General features: G+C 41.0%; 2 protein-coding genes across 3 annotated transcripts in view; one reads left to right on the top strand and one right to left on the bottom strand.

The window, feature by feature from the left end:
• LOC310880907 (uncharacterized protein) overlaps positions 1-19829 on the top strand; it is a 32189-nt gene that overhangs the window by 7083 nt on the left and 5277 nt on the right. Inside the window, exons 6-7 of one of the 2 annotated variants that reach the window (XM_083797454.1) lie at positions 4897-5009; positions 8588-8656. In XM_083797454.1, the coding sequence (XP_083653580.1) occupies positions 4897-5009; positions 8588-8656 (182 nt within the window). The remainder of the gene's footprint in view (positions 1-4896; positions 5010-8587; positions 8657-19829) is intronic. The other variant, XM_083797455.1, reaches the window with a different exon arrangement.
• Positions 10943-18910, bottom strand: SERTM2 (serine rich and transmembrane domain containing 2). The gene is made up of 2 exons (XM_083797457.1): positions 18147-18910; positions 10943-13074 (listed from the first exon to the last, which is right to left on the bottom strand). The coding sequence occupies exon 2, from the start codon at positions 12587-12589 to the stop codon at positions 12311-12313; it is 279 nt and encodes a 92-aa protein (XP_083653583.1). The 5' UTR covers positions 12590-13074; positions 18147-18910; the 3' UTR covers positions 10943-12310.

Genomic DNA, 19829 nt, shown 5'->3' with positions numbered 1-19829 from the left:
AAGGATAAAATACTTGCATTATAGAAACAGAAAGTGGACTTCATATCAAATAAAATTTCTCAAAGCTGGTAATTTCCAATGAGCGCTGGGGACATTTGGGAATTTGTAAAGGAAATAATTTGAAGAATGGTTCCAACACAGGCTGGTGTGCAGACATAGGAGGGAGCCTAAGGTCTGTTGCAAGGAGCATTATCCTGGCTGTGAAGGCTCGATATGGTGATGTCTCTTGGCAACCGGTCTCTTCAGCTTCGCAGGGAACCTCCACTAGTGACAGCCTGGCACTACTCCTTGCTGTCTGTGGAAAACACACCCTGCTATTTCTGCCCCCTAGCTACCAGCAAACACCTCCACAGCAATCCACTGTGTGAATGCTTTGCTATTTCATGTTCCTGCATAATCCCTCTGACAACCAAATCTATTAAAATTAATTTTCATCCAGGCAAATCAGACTCAAATCAATTGAGCTTTGTTCTCTGAAGGCAGATTGCTCTGGTGCACATGCAATCAAATCCTGAGGTGGCCTTGCATGTATTTTTACAAGTACCGAGATATACTTTGTGTTTCAATTATTCTTTTTGATGCACAGTTTTGAAGGGAATTTAAATGTTATGCTCAAGTAAACAGTTTCAGATCTTTGGGAAGGATCTCCAAGTGAATGGAGTTCCTCCCTTTTCCCAGCCAGTCCCAACTGTATAGGTACATAAAAATGTCTGTCCTCACCATGCAGCATAAAAATAGGAAAGGAGGTGGCCTGTGAACCCAGTTTAAATTTCACCTCCCTTGTGCTTATTGTTTTCAAATAGCTGGCTCTCAGCAGCAGTACTTTCTGCAGGCATTTTGAATTGCGCTTCAGAATTCTTCAGGGATGCCTGAGTCACTCTACTGAATAAGTAAAAGGAAGGATGGAGACTAGCTGAATATACCGTACAACGACTAAAAAGCTATTTGAATTCTGCCTAAAATGAAAATAGAAAAGCACGGTTGTAGGGCAAACATGACCAGCAGCGTTCATGCCACTAGAGGGCTGCCTGCATACGCTGCATCAAGGAAATAAAAAGGCATCAAGCACGCAGGCTCATTTTCGCTTAGTCTTTCCAGCGCATTGTATGAGCACCTTTGCATTGCAATGACTGTTTTTATCTCCTCAAACTGGCTATAAAAAACAAAGTGAAATACTGAAAGCATATGACATGCGCTTCCCAGCCCAGCCACAGAGGTAGCCAACACAGCTCTGCATAAGGCCTCAAGGATCAGATTATGCCTTGTGCACCGAGTCTGCCTATTTTCAGCAAATATTTTTCAAAGGAACTGTACCCTCTGCATCATTCCCAAGCCTTTGCAACAGACGCAGGGGTGCTAGCAGCAGCAACAGTCATGATTCATTAACCTGTCATTTTTGTACTAATAAGATAATAGCTTATTATTTACAGGCTGTCTAGTTGCCATGAGACATTTGGGATCAAAGTGGCCACTAGATATTTGCCAAAACCATTGGGTTCAACTTGGAGATTCTTAAAAAGCTCAGTCTGGGCCACCATTTTTTTGTTTGCATGTTTATATAGCAGTGAATCATACTGAGAAGAATCAATACCAGAAACATCTTTCTTTGCACGCATTTCCTGTTTATGGCCTTCTTTTTACCACCAGAAATGCTACAAATATTTTATGCAGAGGCAAATCAGAAGGTTAATATTTTACAGTAAATTTCACAAAGATATGAAGATAAAAAATTTTGGTTTTTATTTTTTAATGTCCTAAGGACATCATGTATGCAGAGAGAGGCATAACAGGGATGTCTATTAATGTTTTCAACTGGCAAACTGCTTTGAGTTTGTGTGCCTATGTGATTTACAAATATATATTCTTCCTTAGATACCAACATATGGTGAAAGCTTCCTTCAGGATTTCTTGCATCATAATTCCAGGATAACATTCATCTGTTAAGAATAAATAATCTTGCTAGAACTCACTCAGAAATACTGGACCAGATTCATCCCAGGTGTAATTTAACAGACTTAGATCTAAAACAGAGCTCAGTGTTACATTTGGGAGAGTCATTATTGCTGCATGCACTAATGTCAAAACAAGGCTGTTTTGCATTATCTTGTCCCTGGAGAAAACATTACTGGACTCAGGATAGTCCTGTTTGCTTCACCCGTTAGCATACTTACGCATGGCCACCTGTACTTCCATTTACATGTAAAATTGCCTTTTCCCTTTTCCTGATAAAACTAAGAGATGTTCAAATACAAAATGTGACTGTTCATTTACATAAGGCTTTGTGTACCAATGTTTCCTGTTAGTGGCACACTACAAAGCACTGTTCTTGTCACTGTGCCATATTAAAACAGTGATTCATCGTTAAAAAAATCGCTCCAAATGAAAGGCCTTGGTTTTGGTTTGTCTGATATTTAAGTATATCACAGATTGGGTTGACAGCTGAGAGTAGGCTAAGGTCTTTAATCAATCCAAAAGTGAGGTACAACACGCTTGGCAGAAGTACATATCGGTCAACTTTTCTCTGCCTTGCTTGGAAGATATAACTATGAGGTTAAGAAAATTCTTCATGCTTCACATCACGGCCCATTTCTAATCCTTTTGGTAATGGCTCTGAGCTTTGGAGATATAGGCAATTGGCCATCAGAAATTGGACTGAGGGTGCTTGCAGGCAGCTGGGCAACCATTATATAGAACTGCATCAGGTTGCTGTGTGACTGTGTTGAACTTGAGCCAATGCCTTTGCCATGAAGCAAATAAAGTTCCTTTTCTGTCCCTTATCAAATGGATATAATTGCCTGACAGCACCCACAGTTGATAGAATTACACTTCTGGCATAACTAGTAAAATAAGTTAATTTTTCTGAATGTAAGGAGCTTTGATGTTGAAGAAATGATTCATATCTATGATCAAAAGGAAACATTTTCTGAAGCAGTGTCCCATTTGCCTCCACGGCCTTAGATTTCTGTCATGATGGGCAAAATTGCTCTGTTTGGGTTCTCAGAACCTGGAATTTTATTTTTTACTTTTGAGGCAGTGACTTGGTGAGGATTCAAGTGAAATCTTCGTTGAGTCTGAGACTAGTATTACACAAGGTACTTCTGGGATATATTGCAAGTCCCTTAATGTTTTCTGTTTATGAACAGCCTACCCCAAGGTACTAATTAGCTAGTGGAATTGCATATACACAGAATACTATTTTGTTCTTCCATAAAAATAAATTCATGATTGAGGCAAATTTAACTGCTTGGCTAAATTGTGAGCATCCTGAATTTCTGAAAACAGCAAAGTAATGACAAATATTTCTGAGATTAGTATTTTTCATCTAAAAATCTAGTTATACATATTTGGTTATTTTTAATAACACTAGTCCCCATTAATGATTTGTTAGATGGAATAAAACAATCTGAATATTGTTATTTGTTTTCTACAAAGTCTGGCCTCAGCAACATCTGACTTTGGTGGTTAGTACCTTTGTTCTATAGTTGTAATCAACTATTTTCTTTGCCTATGTACTGTGTAGGCTGGAACACCTTATTTTGTGCATCTTACTTTGACATACAGATATGATTTGTGCCAGGTGAAGTGTTTCTTTTCTTACTTGAGCTCAAGGATGCCTGAACAAGGAACAGGGGGCAAAGCATGTCTGGCTGAAATCTGTTGCTTCTGAACTTAAGCAATACAAATGCAACTTGTTTTAAATTTTCTTTGGGGCATTCTATTTTTTCTTCAGATGATGAGAACATCAGACTTCTCGGACAGATCAAGTCTTGAGGATACTTGTGGGTACTAAGTAATAATGACATATCAGTTTTAAATTAAACACCGTGCTTCAGAAGTGGCTGCAATAGGAGGAACCAGCACGATCTCCCTGGGTTTATATAACAAAAATGAACACCAATTACAGTGTAGTTTTTCCACTGGGACTTAGCCCATCATTTTGTCTAATTATAGCATGAATCCCACAATGGAGAAAGCCCTTCTTCTGTAAAGAACTAATTCCCTTTAGATATGCTAAAAATCTTAAGGAACTCTAATTATAATACATTTCTCAATAGATAGAGAGAGCCAGAGAGAGTCTGTGCCAGCCACTTACCACAGGGAAAAAAGAAAAAAACAAAACAAAACAGAAAAAAGATAAAGGACTACCCCGGGAAACAAGGTGGGAATATGAAGTAGTTTGTATATACTCCTCTCCTCCTTTATCTATGCTCTTAAGAAATATAATGACTTCTCTATACCTAAAAGAATTACTGTCAACTGAAAGTTGATAGATTTAGTGACATATACTCAAGCAATAATGTTGAACTAGAGACTTGGGAAGCAAATGGCCAAAACCAAGTTTTACTGTAATCCTAAGAAATGTTGGGACACTCCAAACTAGCTTGGGTACAGAGACTGCCCAATCAGCTTTGTGTTATAACTTCTGTCACCAGACATGTTATATCACGCAATGGGTTGCCTGAGATAGAAAAGGGAAAAACCTCTGATTTCCTCACTCCCACTCCTATTTTTCAGACCAAGTTTCAGTACAGATTTGGATGGGTTTCTCTAAACCTGAGATAGTTCATTAAACTGCATTAAGCTCAAAGGAAGGTTACTCTAAAGACTGCTGAACAGCAGAAAGTCATCATAGAGAAGAGCTGCAAAGCTTCTTCAGCACAACAGAAGATGGTTAGAGATGAGAATGACAAAGAATAGGCTATAGTCACTCAGGGATGAGATAACCACACGTATGCATGTCACAAGGCATCAGTTTATTTTCCTGATGTTCTGTTCTGAGTTTTTAAATCTGCAACATTTAATAAAGACGCAGTGTTCAACATTGAAAATGCCTAAAATATGCCTTCCCCAGCTGTCTGGTGAAATTGAGTCCAAACTCTTATTTTCGTTCAACAGAAGGGTCTCACGTCCTTACTAACACTGAATGAAAGATCTTCCAGACTCACTTATGAGAAAGAACAAACAGACTTCCCAGGAGGAGGAGGACTGCATGTTGTGTTTATTTACAGGTTGGTCTACTAAAAAAAAAGAGAAAGATGATTACTGTTGAAAGATGATACCTGGGGAAGTGAAAACCCTGTATAGCTGGAACTAATCACCTGAGAGACAGACAGCAGCTCTCACTGCTTCCTGGCCTTGGAGACATTTGTTTGCCATGTTTGTCTTTCCTTGAGGGAAACAATTGAGATGATTTATACATGCACAAAGGCAAAATCTCCAGAAAGCAAAGTTTAGCAACTCAGAGGTCTTCCCGTCTCAATAACCCCAAAGTCAGAGCATGCAATAACAGTCCAGGGAAAGCTGGTTGGCTTCTCATTTTACCTTTAAATTACATTCAAAGAGCACAAAACTTTATTTAGATAACTTTTCGCTGACAATTTCCTGTGTTCTTTCTTAAGTGGTTGACACAGTGATATCCAAAGATAAATGGAAGGAAAAGCACATGGAGCAATCACAGACAAACCATGGACAGCTGAGTTGCATTTGCTGTACCTGGCCTAAATGCAAGGAACTGCTTGTTGAAAGAGAATTTTTCAAAGCAGGTTGTACTTATAAAAATAATCTCATAGTCAGTCTGCATTCCAAAGTCTTTGGCTGGCAGTGTAACATAGACTCTTGTTTGGTTTGGCTATTGCTGGTTTCTCAGAGTCTATTGCCTACTGTGAGAGAGGTCACATTGCTCTAACAAATAAGAAATTACTACCCTCTGCAATCACACCATCCATTCCCAGCTGGTATGATTCTGTTTTATCCCCATAGAGGAGACGTATGAAGGTTTGTGCAGTTACTTGTGGTGACTGATATGTCAAGATTAGCTAAAATCTAAGCTACCACAGGCAGTGTACCAGAAAGATCATCTGTGCCAGTAAGAGAGTAATTGATTCCGCAGTTGTCTTTGTTTCTGAGAGTGCCACTGTGTGGCTCTTCTGCCTGTTCTTGAATTCAGAGCTGAATCATGAGTAAAACATACAGTGGGAGAAAGCTAAAGCCACACATCTGTGAACACATCTACCCATAACAGACCTTCCTTTGCTTTGCATGTCTATTTCAAGGATTGCTGTTTGTGTTACGGATACTTGTGTGTCTGCATAAAATGGACACTCTGAGCTAAAGTTTTAATTGTAAGTATTTAGTGTGTATCTTACTCTGTTGGCTGCTCGTGAGGTGTGAGCCATTTCCGTGATCTTGAGTTTCCTCAGCAGAAGAAAAAAAGAGGCAATGATGCTGAACTAATCAGTATTCATAAAATGGAGAGGCTTATTCAAGCCTTTAATTGACAGGAGTGACACCAACTGTAACGGTGTTGTCTACAAGCATTATGCCTGAACTGTGACTTGCTCATGGATAAGGAAGGCAGCTTTTTAGAGAAGGGCCTTCAAGAGGACATCTGGTCCAACCCACTACCTCAAAGCCAAATCAGCTCTTCCTAATCTCTTTGTTATTTCTATTGTCCAGCATGGGCACTGAAAACACTGAATTTCCACTAAAGTGGTATTCATTTGGAGGTATTTTAACAATTCTAAACCAGGCAAAGTATACACTCTGTCAGGATATCTTTCCCAAATTGCTTTGCTGCGAGTTATTATTCAGCCTGATGCCAGCTGAGCTTGTCATGAGTGCTGTGTGGTACCTCCTGCTAATGGAGATGCTAATCCTTACTGAGCAGTTTGAGTGTGGAGGTTAGTAGAGCAGTGGGGCAATGGTGTATCTGGTAGTGAATTGATGCATAGTTACAAACAAAAGTCAAACAAAGGAAAAGAAGCCTCAGTATTCTGATCACAGTGGCTCCTTCCAGAGTAGCTTGCAGTTGCGCATATGGCAAATATTGCTGTGCTGTATTTATTTGTCAGCTGTCCCTTCAGTGTTGGTTATGTTGTACAATAAACAGCTTTGAAATTCGGGGTGTAACATGGCACAACCTTAGGCAAAATGAAGGGCATTCGGAATGCTTCTCTTTCCTTTCTCTGTTTTGCTGGATGCTTTCAGCAACAGCAAGTCACATTTCTTTCCCACTAGGTGCCAACATGAAGTAAGTGCAAACTGATACACTGTTATCACCTGGACTCCATATGCTGACAAAGTCAGCACCAAAATGGTTGTTCTGAGATTTTCCAAGCTGTGGAAGCATGAAAAAAAATTGTGAACAACAGCAAACCCACATCAGTTTGATTCTGTTGTGACAAGCTGTAAGATTTGTCAGTGAGCAGACTGGCTCAGATGCGAGCTTCCTGGGCCATTACCTGCTAGTCATGGCACGGCTATTTGGACAGGTTCCTGGTAACCTAAAGATTACGGAGTAACATTATAAAAAGTGCTGCACATTAACTGCAGTGAGCATGAATTAGGTTGAATTAGGGTTGAATTAGTTGAATTAGTTTGAATTAAGGCAAAAGGAGTAAAGTGGAGATCTTTCTTGTAAATTTTGCTTCAGCATTTGGCACCGAGGTCTGTGTTTTTCAAACTAGTATTACAGGTTCACATAGTCTAGAAAAGTCATTCCACTGCTACCATAGTACTGGAAACACCTACCCATGAGTTCTGAGACAAAGACAGGATTCTGATATGTGTATGATGTGTAAGGGACACGGGACAAATAGTGGGAAGGTGGTGCAAAATGTCAAAAAGCCTGTGATACATTCAAATCCAGCTCGTGGCTTTACATTTTCCTGTAAGTAGAGCCCCACCTCCACACTCACTTGTCTACACAGTTCAAAGTCCCATTTGCTTCTGAATGTTCCCTGCCTTTTAAAGAAGAACTTGTCCATCTAAAGTCAGCTCATAGAGGTGCCTAGGGTACATAGGAATATCCCAGATAGGTGCTAGCTATGTGATCCTTCTGTAATGCTGGTAGGTACGTGTGTTCTTCATAAAACCGTGAGTAAACATTATCCAGTAGCTATTGAGGTGCAAGTGTTTCAGGACTAGAAGAGGAAAGAGCTTCAGGACAACAGCCAAGATTAAATAAGAGAAATTTCTTGCTAGCAGAGAACAGATTTTAAGTAACAAAGAATGTTGCTGAGGTCTCATTTGACTTGCAGGTGCCTCTATGTTGTATCTTAATCGATTGCTGTTAAATGGGACTCTGTGAGTAGGACTTTGATCTTGAAGACAGGATTAATGTAGAGAGAGTCAGTTTTGGAAGTCTGTGGCTATTAGCTTGATCAAATTATACTTTGAAAATGGGTTAATAAATCTAGAGGAGAAGGAAGGGAGGGAAAGGTCTTCTGAATTATTCATAATTTGTTTCTCTGTTGACAAGTTTACATAGAAATGAAATTCAGGTGGGAGAATAGAGAGTGTAATTTATTAATTACATATGAATTGGACAGACCTCTCCCTGTTACATCAAGATCTGCTTTCACAACTTAGCATTGCATATGTCTGGACAACTTACTTCTGCTATCTGATAAATCCAAGCTATCAAAATTCAAAATCAGTATAGCATTGTTTTTCACACATAACATCAACTGTCCCCCATTCTCTGTTATCAAGGGACTGAGGGGAAATTTGCATATAGAGAATTTTAGAGATCAAGCATGCAAGGAACCAATTTATCAGTAGGTTTTTTTTTTTTTTTTTTTTCCAGGCTTTGTTCTTATATCTATGCTCACAGAATGAACTTCAGTAATTTTTCTGGTGTAGGCAAGACATACAAGTAAGTTTTCAACATGGCTGACAGTTAAATGGATGTGTAACTTCACATCAATTTTGGGTTTCAATACTTTTTTATCTTATTTCAAGTAAAAGCAAAAAAATGTCCTTTGGGGGGGCCCAAAGGTCATAACTCTGCTGAATTATGCTGTTAGTAAAATTATATCCTTCTCTGCAGCCCTGTGAGGATATGATAATATATGTTTATGTTTATATATTCTGACAGAAAATGAATATATTCTAAATACCATCCCTGTCTGCTCAATATTCAAGGATTTGTTAATGCAGGATAGTCATGAACATGGATAGAAGTCATGTGGATGGGATTACCTGAGCATAAATCCTGCAGAATATATATGGTCTGGGGAGTTACACCGTAGTCAAAAAGTGTGGGAGGAGTCTTGATACCTCCTGGACGAAATGCCCTGGGAGATTTGGGAGCGGTGGTGGTTTTCTGGTGCTTGTAGGTTTACTCTGACCTCACAGTCCCACCCCCAAGGAACAGGAATGCATATTTGCTGCTCCTTCAGAACAACAAGTGGCTGTCTTCCCCCACAGGTGCAGGATGGAGGAGGTGATGAATTTACTAAATAGTCATATTTGTTTCCTATGTCTAAATTGTAGCAAAGATGGGAGCAAACTGTCTTTGTTCAAGTAATACGTACAAACACTGATGGGGGTCTTCTTACAGAGATGCCCCCTGAGGCCAACAATTAATTTGAAATCCATGGCACCACCTGAGCCAATTTCTGCACATAAGCTTGTCACTCAGATCCACACATTGAGTGCATTCTGGAAGTAGTACGGAGCGGTCAATGACTCACCATTGATTGTAGTACAACTCCTTATTTTTGTAAAAAAAAAAAAAAATTACTGTCTCTAGCAGATGGGTAAGTGGGAAGGAAACAAATCGGTGGAGGGAAATGGTATAGATGTCACATCTACAGACCCAGAAAAATCCATGCAGAAGTTACAGTTACCATTCTTTGTAGCCAAAGAAAGCCAAAGCCCCCTAAAGCCCACTCAGCAAACACAGAGCAAAACACCCCAAGTCTTTTCTCAGAGGCATCATGTCTTCAACTTTATGAATGAGAATGAAAAGAGGGGAAAGGCACACTTCTGTTTTTAAATGGGAAATGTAGGCTTTAAAATTTGCTAGCATTGTGCAGACGATGCACTCTGGGACTGTAGGTGTATCAAGTTGGACTGTTACTTTGTTTGAAATGGAGCTTTATGAAGGAAAACTTGCAATTTTTGTCTTAGAAGATAGGACTGCCTTCTTTAGTAGTATTGTATAGAAATACAGTTTGCCTAATATATGATGTGGTACAGTGTAATGATAGATAAAAATGATTGCTATTTTATTTACAATGCATTTATTGAATGAGTTTTAAACAGTTACAGGTGTCTTCTGAATTAACAGAAGGCAAAAACCCAGTCCTGACACCTACTTTTAGGGCCTTTTCAGCTGAGACCAGAGCAATCAGAATGTGGATCCCAGCTCAGATTCTGATAGTATCATTTTCCATTAGTGGGCCTGATATTTTTTGTTAATATTTGAATCTGTCCTGCAGCTTCTTGGAAATAAAGCTTTTCTACAGATAGTTGTGCTGAAAGGTTAATGTGTTTTAGATGCTGATTTGATATGATAGTTCATTTATGATTCAAGTAAGCTATAGCTTTCTAATTGTGCATCAAGAAAATTGAGAGGTTGTACAAGGCAAGCCAGATGTTGAGCCTGAGCTAGTCTGCACCCTGATGGCTGAATGCATGATACGTACCAGGCCATATGATCTGCATATGTTTTTATTACACTTAAATGTCATTGACTAACTTAGTAGCCATCTGTCTTAGCTGGATTAATATTCAAATCATCATCACACAGAATTTGGGCTCTTGTACAGTGCTGAGAGTAGCGTGAAGCCACCAGCACGGTTGTGAAGCCACAAGCGTTCTGTATTTCCCTTGCACAGTCAACATGCTATTTTACAGATTAAACCTTATGTGGGGGTTAATGGTGCTATTCAATATGAGGACGCAGTTTTAAAATATCTTCATACTAAACACATCATTGTGAAAAAAACTAGTCCTCCTCCCCATGGACCAACCATATGCAGTACGGACGTTACTTGCCGTTCTGTTCTCCCCACAGAACCAGCTAAAGAAGCCATGTTTCTAGTCCAAACAGCTTACCCAGACACAGACTTTTAAAGGTAAGCAAAGATCCAGGTGTACACAAAGCATCTGAAAAACCAGTTTTTGTTACTATCACAAGTCCATGGAGTCAGTGTCATCTCTAATTTTAGCACTGTTTTTTTTTTTTTTTTTTTTTTTTTTTTGTGGGGAGTGTACATTTCCCAGGCTTTTGGAGAGAAGGGAATTGGCAAAACAGTATATAGAAATGTGGAAAGTACCAGAGGTATAGCAGAAACAATCTAATTTGAAGTTTTTCTGTAAGAGGTAGCGGCTCTTCCAGAAGAGATATGCCATATTTGATTCCATCTTTCCTATCCACAGAAATAAAGTCTATCTCTGTACATCTTTCATGGATGAGATGGATGAGAGCATTGGGTCAGACTGTTGTTTCATAAATTTAAGTAACCATTTTTTTTCCTCTTCCTCTCACAGAAGAACTGATATGTGTTTTGAGAGAGAAAACCCAACATGAATATGAGAGGAAATGTTATTCTGAATTTGTGTCTGTTAGGAGAACAATGCCCGTTTGATTCACAAACTTTACACTGCATTTTAATTACTGAGTGATACTGGGAAGGCTGAAAGATATGAATGTGTCTGTAGTCAGCTCAGTGAATATAAAGGAGAGCAAGAAAAGAGAGGTAGAGTGTCTTTTAATATTTTTTCTCTCCTGCTGCTCATTTCCTGCTGATGCTTTCTTTTTATTTTATACCTTTGGTAAAGTTTACTTTTATTTTCTTCCTTCTTTCAAAAGCGACATCTCTTTCTGATATCTGGAATGCAACTGCTCAATGTATGGTGTTTAATGTCAGAAACCAATAGCTCCAGCAGGTGATGAACCATTCGTATACTTCTGAAACTCCATTGTGCAAATCTGCCATTCAAGTGGAAAAAAAAAAAAAGCAGTTAAGCAGTTTAAGATTTTCCTTCCTGAATGGGAGAAATGTCTGAGAATTTCTGAACCACTGATCATTTCTTTATGTGCTCTTCATTTGAATAGGCTTTTTGCAGTTACATCACTTAACTTTGTTGAGTCATCTCTTTTCACAGCCAAGGAATTTAAGGGCAGAGAGATAGGTCAGCAAATACAGGGTCCAGCACACATTCTGGTATGAATCTCTCTGTTTTCTATTTGTATTTTTATTTGTTGCTGTCATTCTTGTGACTTTTACCATTTTCTCCAAGGACTTTTAGAAGGATATGAGTCTGTTGACAGCAGTAGGTTTCCATAATGTAAATTTTAGTGAGGGTGTTGCACACATGTTGCCTGTAGTGTCAACAGCCAGTGTGTCCCAGCCAGTCAGTGTCTGAGTTGCATGACATTCACCAGCTGCTCTGTGCTGCTGTTGATGGTTGTGCAATAAGTTGTAGGGCTCAACAGGCACACGGAGATTCTTCCCACCACAATTTTGCTGAACAAAATATGTTTCACAAACACAGAGCCTTCTTTGCATTGGGGTCTCTAAGTTGTAGGAATCCTGCTGCGCATTTCCACATCTGTGAACTGCTGAGCATTCTCAGTGCTCTCTGGAGATGTGGTGATTGGAGAAACAACATGCTTTAGGCGCAAAAGCATGGTGAAAAGCAAAATGAGAAGGATAGCCAGAAGTGTTAAGAACAATCCCACGTAAATGTACAGGCTGGAATATTTATCTGCTGTTGTGTCTACTTCTGTAGCCAGAGTTGGAAAGTGGACACGGCCAGTCAGGTTTGCACGGAATTTGAAATAAATCTCAGTCATCGCTCTCTGTCAGCTTTGGTCCATTTTCCCTATTTATTGTCAAATTTCATGTCTTACCTCACCAGACTAAAAGCAGGTCAAGAGAGGAGACTTAGAACAGATGGCAGGATGTCTTCTTAGAATTCAGCAAGGAATGCGCCATTGTGTTGGTCTCACGACTCTGTTTCACAGAGTTAAGCAGACTGCATGAGACAGGGCTTTTTAAATCATTTTTCAAGTTGCTCGTACAATGATAACAAGCACAAAACTTGTGTTTTACACTGCCACCAAGCTTCTCTTTTGTCCTGAAAATGCTCAGGTCCTTCTTTCAGTAGGTCATCTCCAGAGTGAGCTTTCTGCAGCTTCTCCCACAGCAGGTGGTTTATCCCTGTATGAGCCAAGGAAGGTTGCAATCTTTTCTCTCCTAATCCACTTTAGGTTGCTGACACTTGCTTAAAATACATAGTTTTGAGCTTCTCATTAGGAATAGTCAACAAGTTGTCTTTCTAGAAGGAAAAAGGAGAGAGAGAGAGAGAGAAATGAAACTATGTACCAAAATAGCCTAGCCTATATGTGGTATCTTTGGGTAAGAAATGAGTTTAATCCCATGTTATGCTCCTGTGAGCTGCCCAGAAGCACTCAGCCTTTAATTTTAGAGAAAGACCATGCAAATTTAAATATTAAAGTCTCCTCTGGTAACACTTACTTCTTACTTATGGGTAAAAAGGAGGCCCCACAGTCTATGGAATTAGATGTCACAGAAGAAGAGAAGACATGAATCCATCCAGGGTCTTCCACCATGTGTTTCTTACTACTTAACAGGACCCCCTGTTTCTGTTCCAGGGTGCACTCAGCAGGCAGCCAGAGCCCCCCATGGCTCACTGAGGCATCTCTGCCCCAGGATACAACACTTCAGTCACCCCCTGGCAGCAGAACATAACAGAAATCTTATTTTGTCAGCACTGTGTTTTCTTCCAGCTGGAAAGAGAAAACCTAAATGCTGAAATTTCACTGTAAACAAAAAGCATCATGTTCTGCTTTGATAAGACCAGAATTCCATTCTTAAATGAAGCAAAAATGATAGCACTAAAACAAAGTGATGCAGTCATTTGTAATGCTCACTATGTACACACCTACATGAGATATAAATAGAATAATATTAATGTGGTAACATATTGTGGCAGTCAGATTAAAATGAAACATTAGGTCAAAATGACAAAAGCTCAGATGCTTTTATTTCACCCAAAAGACATATTGCTGCAAACCATTTTTACTTTGATGGGCCCTCAGTTTCTAAAATATAGATGTTTTATTGACAAAGCTTGGTTCAGTTCTTCCCATGCACCAATGTCTTGCTGTTCTTCAGGTGGTTGAAATCTGGAGGCCTGAGTCATCAGGGAGCTGATTTTCAGGCTTTCATTACAAGCAAGACAGACTGACTTTGGTTCACGTGATAGGGAAACATCTGTTGTGTTGAGTTTTGGAGGAGGGATGCTGGGAATTGTCTACTCTGTTTTTACCTCCCAACTTACCTTCTTCAGTATCAAAACATTTGAGAGGACAACAATCCTATTTAGGGAATATCGGGCCAATTTAGGGAATACCGCTTGGTAATAGGCTTGCTAGGCTGGGCCAAATTGCTGATGGAAAACATTGCCTGGGGATTTGACTTCTGCATGGGTAGTGGATTTTGTGCTGTACTTTCTGTAGGAGGGTGTGAGCAAGCACAGCAGAAGAGGGGTGCTTAGTATTTTTCTGGGGCCTGACCCAACACTTTTGGAACCTTAAAAAGTGGGGAATGGAAAAGAAGAATCTGTGGTTTAGGCAGGGCTCTGGGGTGTTTGTGCAAGTCAGAGTGAGTAGTCATCTCGACTAAAAGGCCATATTGCTTGCAGTAGCATCATTTCTCTTTGACTGTCACAAATATTCTAAACCTTCACAGACCCACAAGCAACAATAATACATAAGTAATATGCTTTCTTCTTGCTCTTAACTTAGACAGAAGAGCTGGGAATCTTGAAGAATCTTTAGCATGTCTTCTACCAAAGTCAATGCTTGTATACTTCCAGCCTATCAACCTGGGCCATGACGTCTAAACTATTTGACCAGGATCGATCAGGTGCTGTCTCCAGCAGACATCAATCATGCAGGACTGGAATGAGAAAGGGGAGCAATGGAAACGAGAGGTTGATTTTCAAGAAGCATTCAGGCACCATCAATGTGATTTGCACTTCCAGTATCCCCTAGCTATGTTTGGAAAATCTCCCCTTAAACTCTCTTGGGCAAATAACAGTCAGGTTGTCAGGGTGCCTATATTCAGCAACACCTGTTTTTGCTAGAAAAACTGAAGTAACCCATTTGCATTGCATGTTTGCAGCAAGTGCTGCAAACCAAGCCAAAGTATGTTTTTATGTACAGATCATAAACTTCTCCAGAAAATAAGGTTTACAGTATACACAGAGAAATCCTTACAAACAAGTACAGTACTGTTAAAAAAACAAACAAACAAACATTTTTTTTTTTGTGGAGGGGAGGTTACTAGTAAGAAATTGCCAGCCCATCCAAGTCTTGAGTATGCACAGAAAGGTTTGTTTCAAAATGCTCAGCTTGATGCTGAACAACATGGAAGGTTTTTAGGTTTGAAAGCTTCAGTCAGGATGTACTGGGGTTTAGTTTGGGGTTTCCCTCCTGTACACACTTCAAACATCTCCTGGTGATTTCTCCAAACAACTGTTTTCAGGATAAAGGGCAAACAAATTAATAACCTAGCCACAGCTCTATCAGACTGAGCCAAATAAGAACATCCTCAGATTTCAGTGATTCCTTACTGCAGGTGACTTTGGGTGCTTTAAAATAAAATACTTCAGGTATATTAGATGTATTCAGTTTACAATTGAATATTCCTAGTCTTTCAAGATGTTTATTTTCTTAGATTTGCAACCCCAAACATGAAGTAACCAGTCACCTGTGACTCAGAAACATTATCGTGTAAGCCTTTCTGTGATAATGCTAAGTTATAAACAAGAAAGGTGTCCACAAAAATGTTGTAATTAGTTAGTAATACAGCTATTAAGAACTTGGTGGCCATTTTAATATCTTTAGCTGATCAGAGGAGACATGTGCAACGCGTTCCTAATGTAAGAAATAGAAGGCGGAGGCAGTTGGTCGTGCAAGTGAATTCACAGCTGGGATGAAGAGAGAGGTAGCATGAAGTGTACTTTGGGGGTGAATGGAAGCATGAGGGCTCTGACCTTTGTGCCTGTATGGATGCCTCCCCTTCCATGTGTCTAGAGGTCCCAGAGGGTATGTCTGTGCTGAACCCAGAGAATGGGCTTGTGAACAGAAGGTGCAGCTTGGGCCCCCACAGCCCTCTGCCTCTTGGTGACACGGGTGGGTGCTGTATTACACTGCCCTGCAGTGTGCCAGTGACAGAGCAAGTGGTAAGTGTGCTTGAGCATTCAGAGATACAGGCTTGTAGAGGTTTTGTAGTCTCTTTGTCTGGTCTCAAGATCTCCGGCAGTGAGCAAAATGAAAAGTAAGGGATCCATGTCTGCAAAACTCTTGCAACCTTGTTACATAGTCTGGGGCATTGACTCCAGCAGCAGGTTTAGTGCTGAGGCAGAAGTGGGGGGACATGAAGGTGAAGGTCAAGCACTTTGGCTCTCAATTACAGAGCAATGCATCTTAACTCTGTGATTTTCCCACTTTGCATATCTAAATGGAGATTGTTCCCTCACGAGGACTATTCTTGTGTTATACAGAACGTGGAAATTAGAGGGTATGAAGGTTGCTGGCCATATTAAAGCTGTGTTCTTACAGTATGATTTCTCTATTGATAATGAAATGCAGCCAGTCTGGAATCTGACATATGCATGAGTTAAAGTACAGAGCAAAGTCCTTGCCCATCTCATCTGCCATCTCACTGAGAGCAAAAGCCAGAGCTCGTTTCACTCCTTAAGGAGCAGAGAGCCTAATGGCTTTACTTCATAACATTAGACTGCAGAATGCTAAGGACATTAATCATAAGTTCAATAATTAACTACAAACCAAGACCTTGAATTAACAAAGCTCTACTGGGCTCTTATTAATAAAGGGCGCAGATTAATAGTAGAAAGTATTAGCAATGGGGAGTTGGCACAGCTTTCATTTTTTGTAGTCTCAACTGTAGAATTGTCAGGAGCAATTAACTATTCAGGCTATTGAAAGCTGTGAAATTAACTACATCATTTCCAGAAATAATTCAGTAGCTCCAGGCAACCCCAAAGATTTTTGCTTTTCAGTCTACCAATTATCTCAGGGAGTGTATCTTTTTGGATATTAGTAGATTCAAATTCGCACACTCCCCATTAAGGAATATAAGCTTGAAGACCATAGAGACCAATGGCATGTGAACATAAGTGGGTACACAAAGACTCTGAAAAACCTGTGTATAAAGCAGGTTGGCATTATAACTTTGTATGACTCAGAATACTGGAGGCAAAACCTCCCTGGGTACCCCGAGAAGCCCCCTAGTCCGTGGCCAGAGGTAATAAGTAAAGGTTTATTATAGAGCAGAGCAGCATAACTAGAGCCCAAATTCCCTGTGATCCAAGTTGTTGATCAAGGCTTAGTCATTCTTCTCTGGCTGGACAATACATCCATTTCTAAGAAATGCCAAGCACCACTGGTGCTCAGTAATGCTCAGCAGATACAGACCGATTCCAAGCAACACTTATTTAGCAGTTTGTACTCATTTTTAAGCAGGGATTAAAAAACAACAACGCAACAAGAACACACAACGTATTTCATTTAATAAAAAGACAGTAATGAAAATAGAAGCCCCAAACAAAAAAAAAATATAAGTTTTTGCTAGTGTGTGTCTCACTGAGACAGCAAATTTGTGAGCCAAAACTTCAGGTCATTGAATTACCATCCTCCCTCTGCAGCTACCAGGGTTTGGGGAACATCAGGAGCTCTCAAGATCTGGCCTGTTCTTAGGAAGCCTGCACGGCCCCTCTGCACCTTGTGGGTCACAGAGGAGCAGAGAGAAAGGAAGATTTTCCCCAGAACTGTGCAGACAGCACAAATCGATTTTGCAACTGCAGTAAATGTCCTGTCTCGCCTACTCCCTTCCTTTTACTCCTGTATTCAGTTTGTGTCACTTGCTAGCAAGGCATCTTTGAAAGTACAAGCAACTTTTCCGAGTTCTCTTTTGCATTTCCACCCAATACTAAAACTACTACAAAGAAGAAAGTGGGACAGAATAGCACGATTACTCCAAGGCTGTTAGTTTAAACTGCTCTATGCTGACAAGTGCAGAAAGGTTTCTTTCTGAACACAGACACTACCAGGTGTGTTATGTCTAGGTGACCTTTAAATTAAAAATAGCGTTGAAGAAATGCAAACAAAGCATTAAAGTATCAATTCTGTTCATGGCTTGCATTTTCTCCAGGGAGGATCTGAGGGAGAGGAAAGAGAGGGGTGTCTCTTCTTTCAGTGGCAGGCGGTGTTTTTTGTTCTCATGCTGAAGTGCAAGGTAGTATGTCAGGGTCTCAGCTGTGAGAGTGCATAGGAAGAGAACAGAATAAAGCATAGTTACCTTTCAGAGCAGGCAGGGGTGTTGGGACTAGGCACTAGAGCAGCTGTTTCAGACCATGAGCTTGCTGGTGATTTATCTAGGAACATCTCCTCCCAAGTAGTGGGATTTGTGCAGGAAAGGTTTGTTGTCTTACTGCTGGAGTCAGGATATTGTCTTTTTAGCAACAGGCATGCCAAATGCACTTTCTTCTCTGCTCCTGAATTCACATGGTTTGCTGGCAGGGATGGCTCTTACTCCAGGTCTTGAGATGGCAACTGACTGACCCAACAGCACCAGTGCTGATGCCCTTCCTTCACAGGCAGTAGGAGAAGGGGCAAGGAGACTTCTCTTTGCGTGCTTCACTGCTTGGATGGAAACAGCGTGCGGCAGCCAGTCCCCTCCCTCAGCAGCGGTAGGCAACAGTCAGAGCAGCGAGGATCGGTAGAGCTCCGGCGCTGCTGCATCTCGGCAGCAGGCGAGGAGGGAAGGGAGGGAGGCTGCGAGCTCAGCTTGCAGCAAAGTTTGTGCAAGGTTCTCCTTAACCCTTTCATGCTTGCAAGTGGTAAACAAGGCTGAGCTGTCTGCTAATTGCAGAGTAAGACATGAGCCAGGAGGAAAGGGTATTGGTTTCTCTCTCTGATTTTCTGGAAGTTGCAGAGGCTTTTGTTTTGTGCCTCTCGGAAGAGGTTAGCTGGGGAGGGTTCCCAGCTGGACTCCTGTCTGGAACCGTGGACAGGTGTTACTTCTTACCTGAACCATCAGGATAGTCCCCAAGCATTGCTCTTTGGCGTTGGTGCCTTTGGTGTATTTTTGCCCTTGTGTTTAGTGTCTGGGGAGGGCTCTGCAGCTGGTTTAGTTGCAGAGTTGCAGTTGCAGTTTCAAACTCCCTTGAGGAGTGTGTGAGTAAACATAACCCCCGCTTTGCTGTGTTGTGGATAAAAATGGTTTTCAGCAACTTATGAATGCATGAAGCACAATCTACATACAAGGCCCCATAGAAATGAGGCAGGAGTAGTCAAGGTTGGTGTGAGAGCCCAATCTATTCTGATCCCTCTCCTTACCAAACCTTTTGGCCTGCATTTCTTAGCCCCCTGCACAAGTAAGGATGTTTTGTGTCTCTGTCCCAGTTCCTACACAAATTAATCTCTATCAATGAAAATTATAATTTGTCGTGTGCACATTCCAGGAGGGTGGCAGGGGAACAAGATTTCCTTTGCTTTATTTGCTTTATGCGTGGTGGCTCAGTGTGCGGGGGACAGATGTCAGTTTGGGCTGCGTTGCAGCAGGCTGCTGGGTTTCACCAGCTGGAAGTGACCAGCATGCAGACAGGGTAGCCATGGTTTGCAGCTGCAAAGCACCGAGCTGCCTGCAGCTGCAGACAGCCGGGTTTCACGCAGCCTGAGCAGCCACGCTCCATGTCCCTTGTGCCCCAGCAGGTGGGGTTGCTGGGGGCACTCACAGGGTGAACCTGACCCACAGGCCCATGCTGGTTTGTGGTAGTGTCTAGTGCCCGGAGGTTGTTTTTCACAGCGCGTGCTTGGGGCACTGGCAGCAAGGTTCCCTTCTGGTAAACGGGTCCCACACGGCTTTGGGAAAGGGAATTTCATTCTCTCAGAATAGCTCTCCCTCTCTGCTTCCCCATGACCACACTCTGAGGAAGGGGGTCAAAGGGTAATGAAACACAGAGCTGCTCAACTCTTTCAT

The sequence above is a fragment of the Anser anser genome (genome assembly GCF_964211835.1).
Source record: "Anser anser genome assembly, chromosome: 13".
Taxonomy (NCBI): Eukaryota; Metazoa; Chordata; class Aves; order Anseriformes; family Anatidae; genus Anser; species Anser anser.
This window is presented reverse-complemented; position numbering and strand designations above follow the sequence as displayed.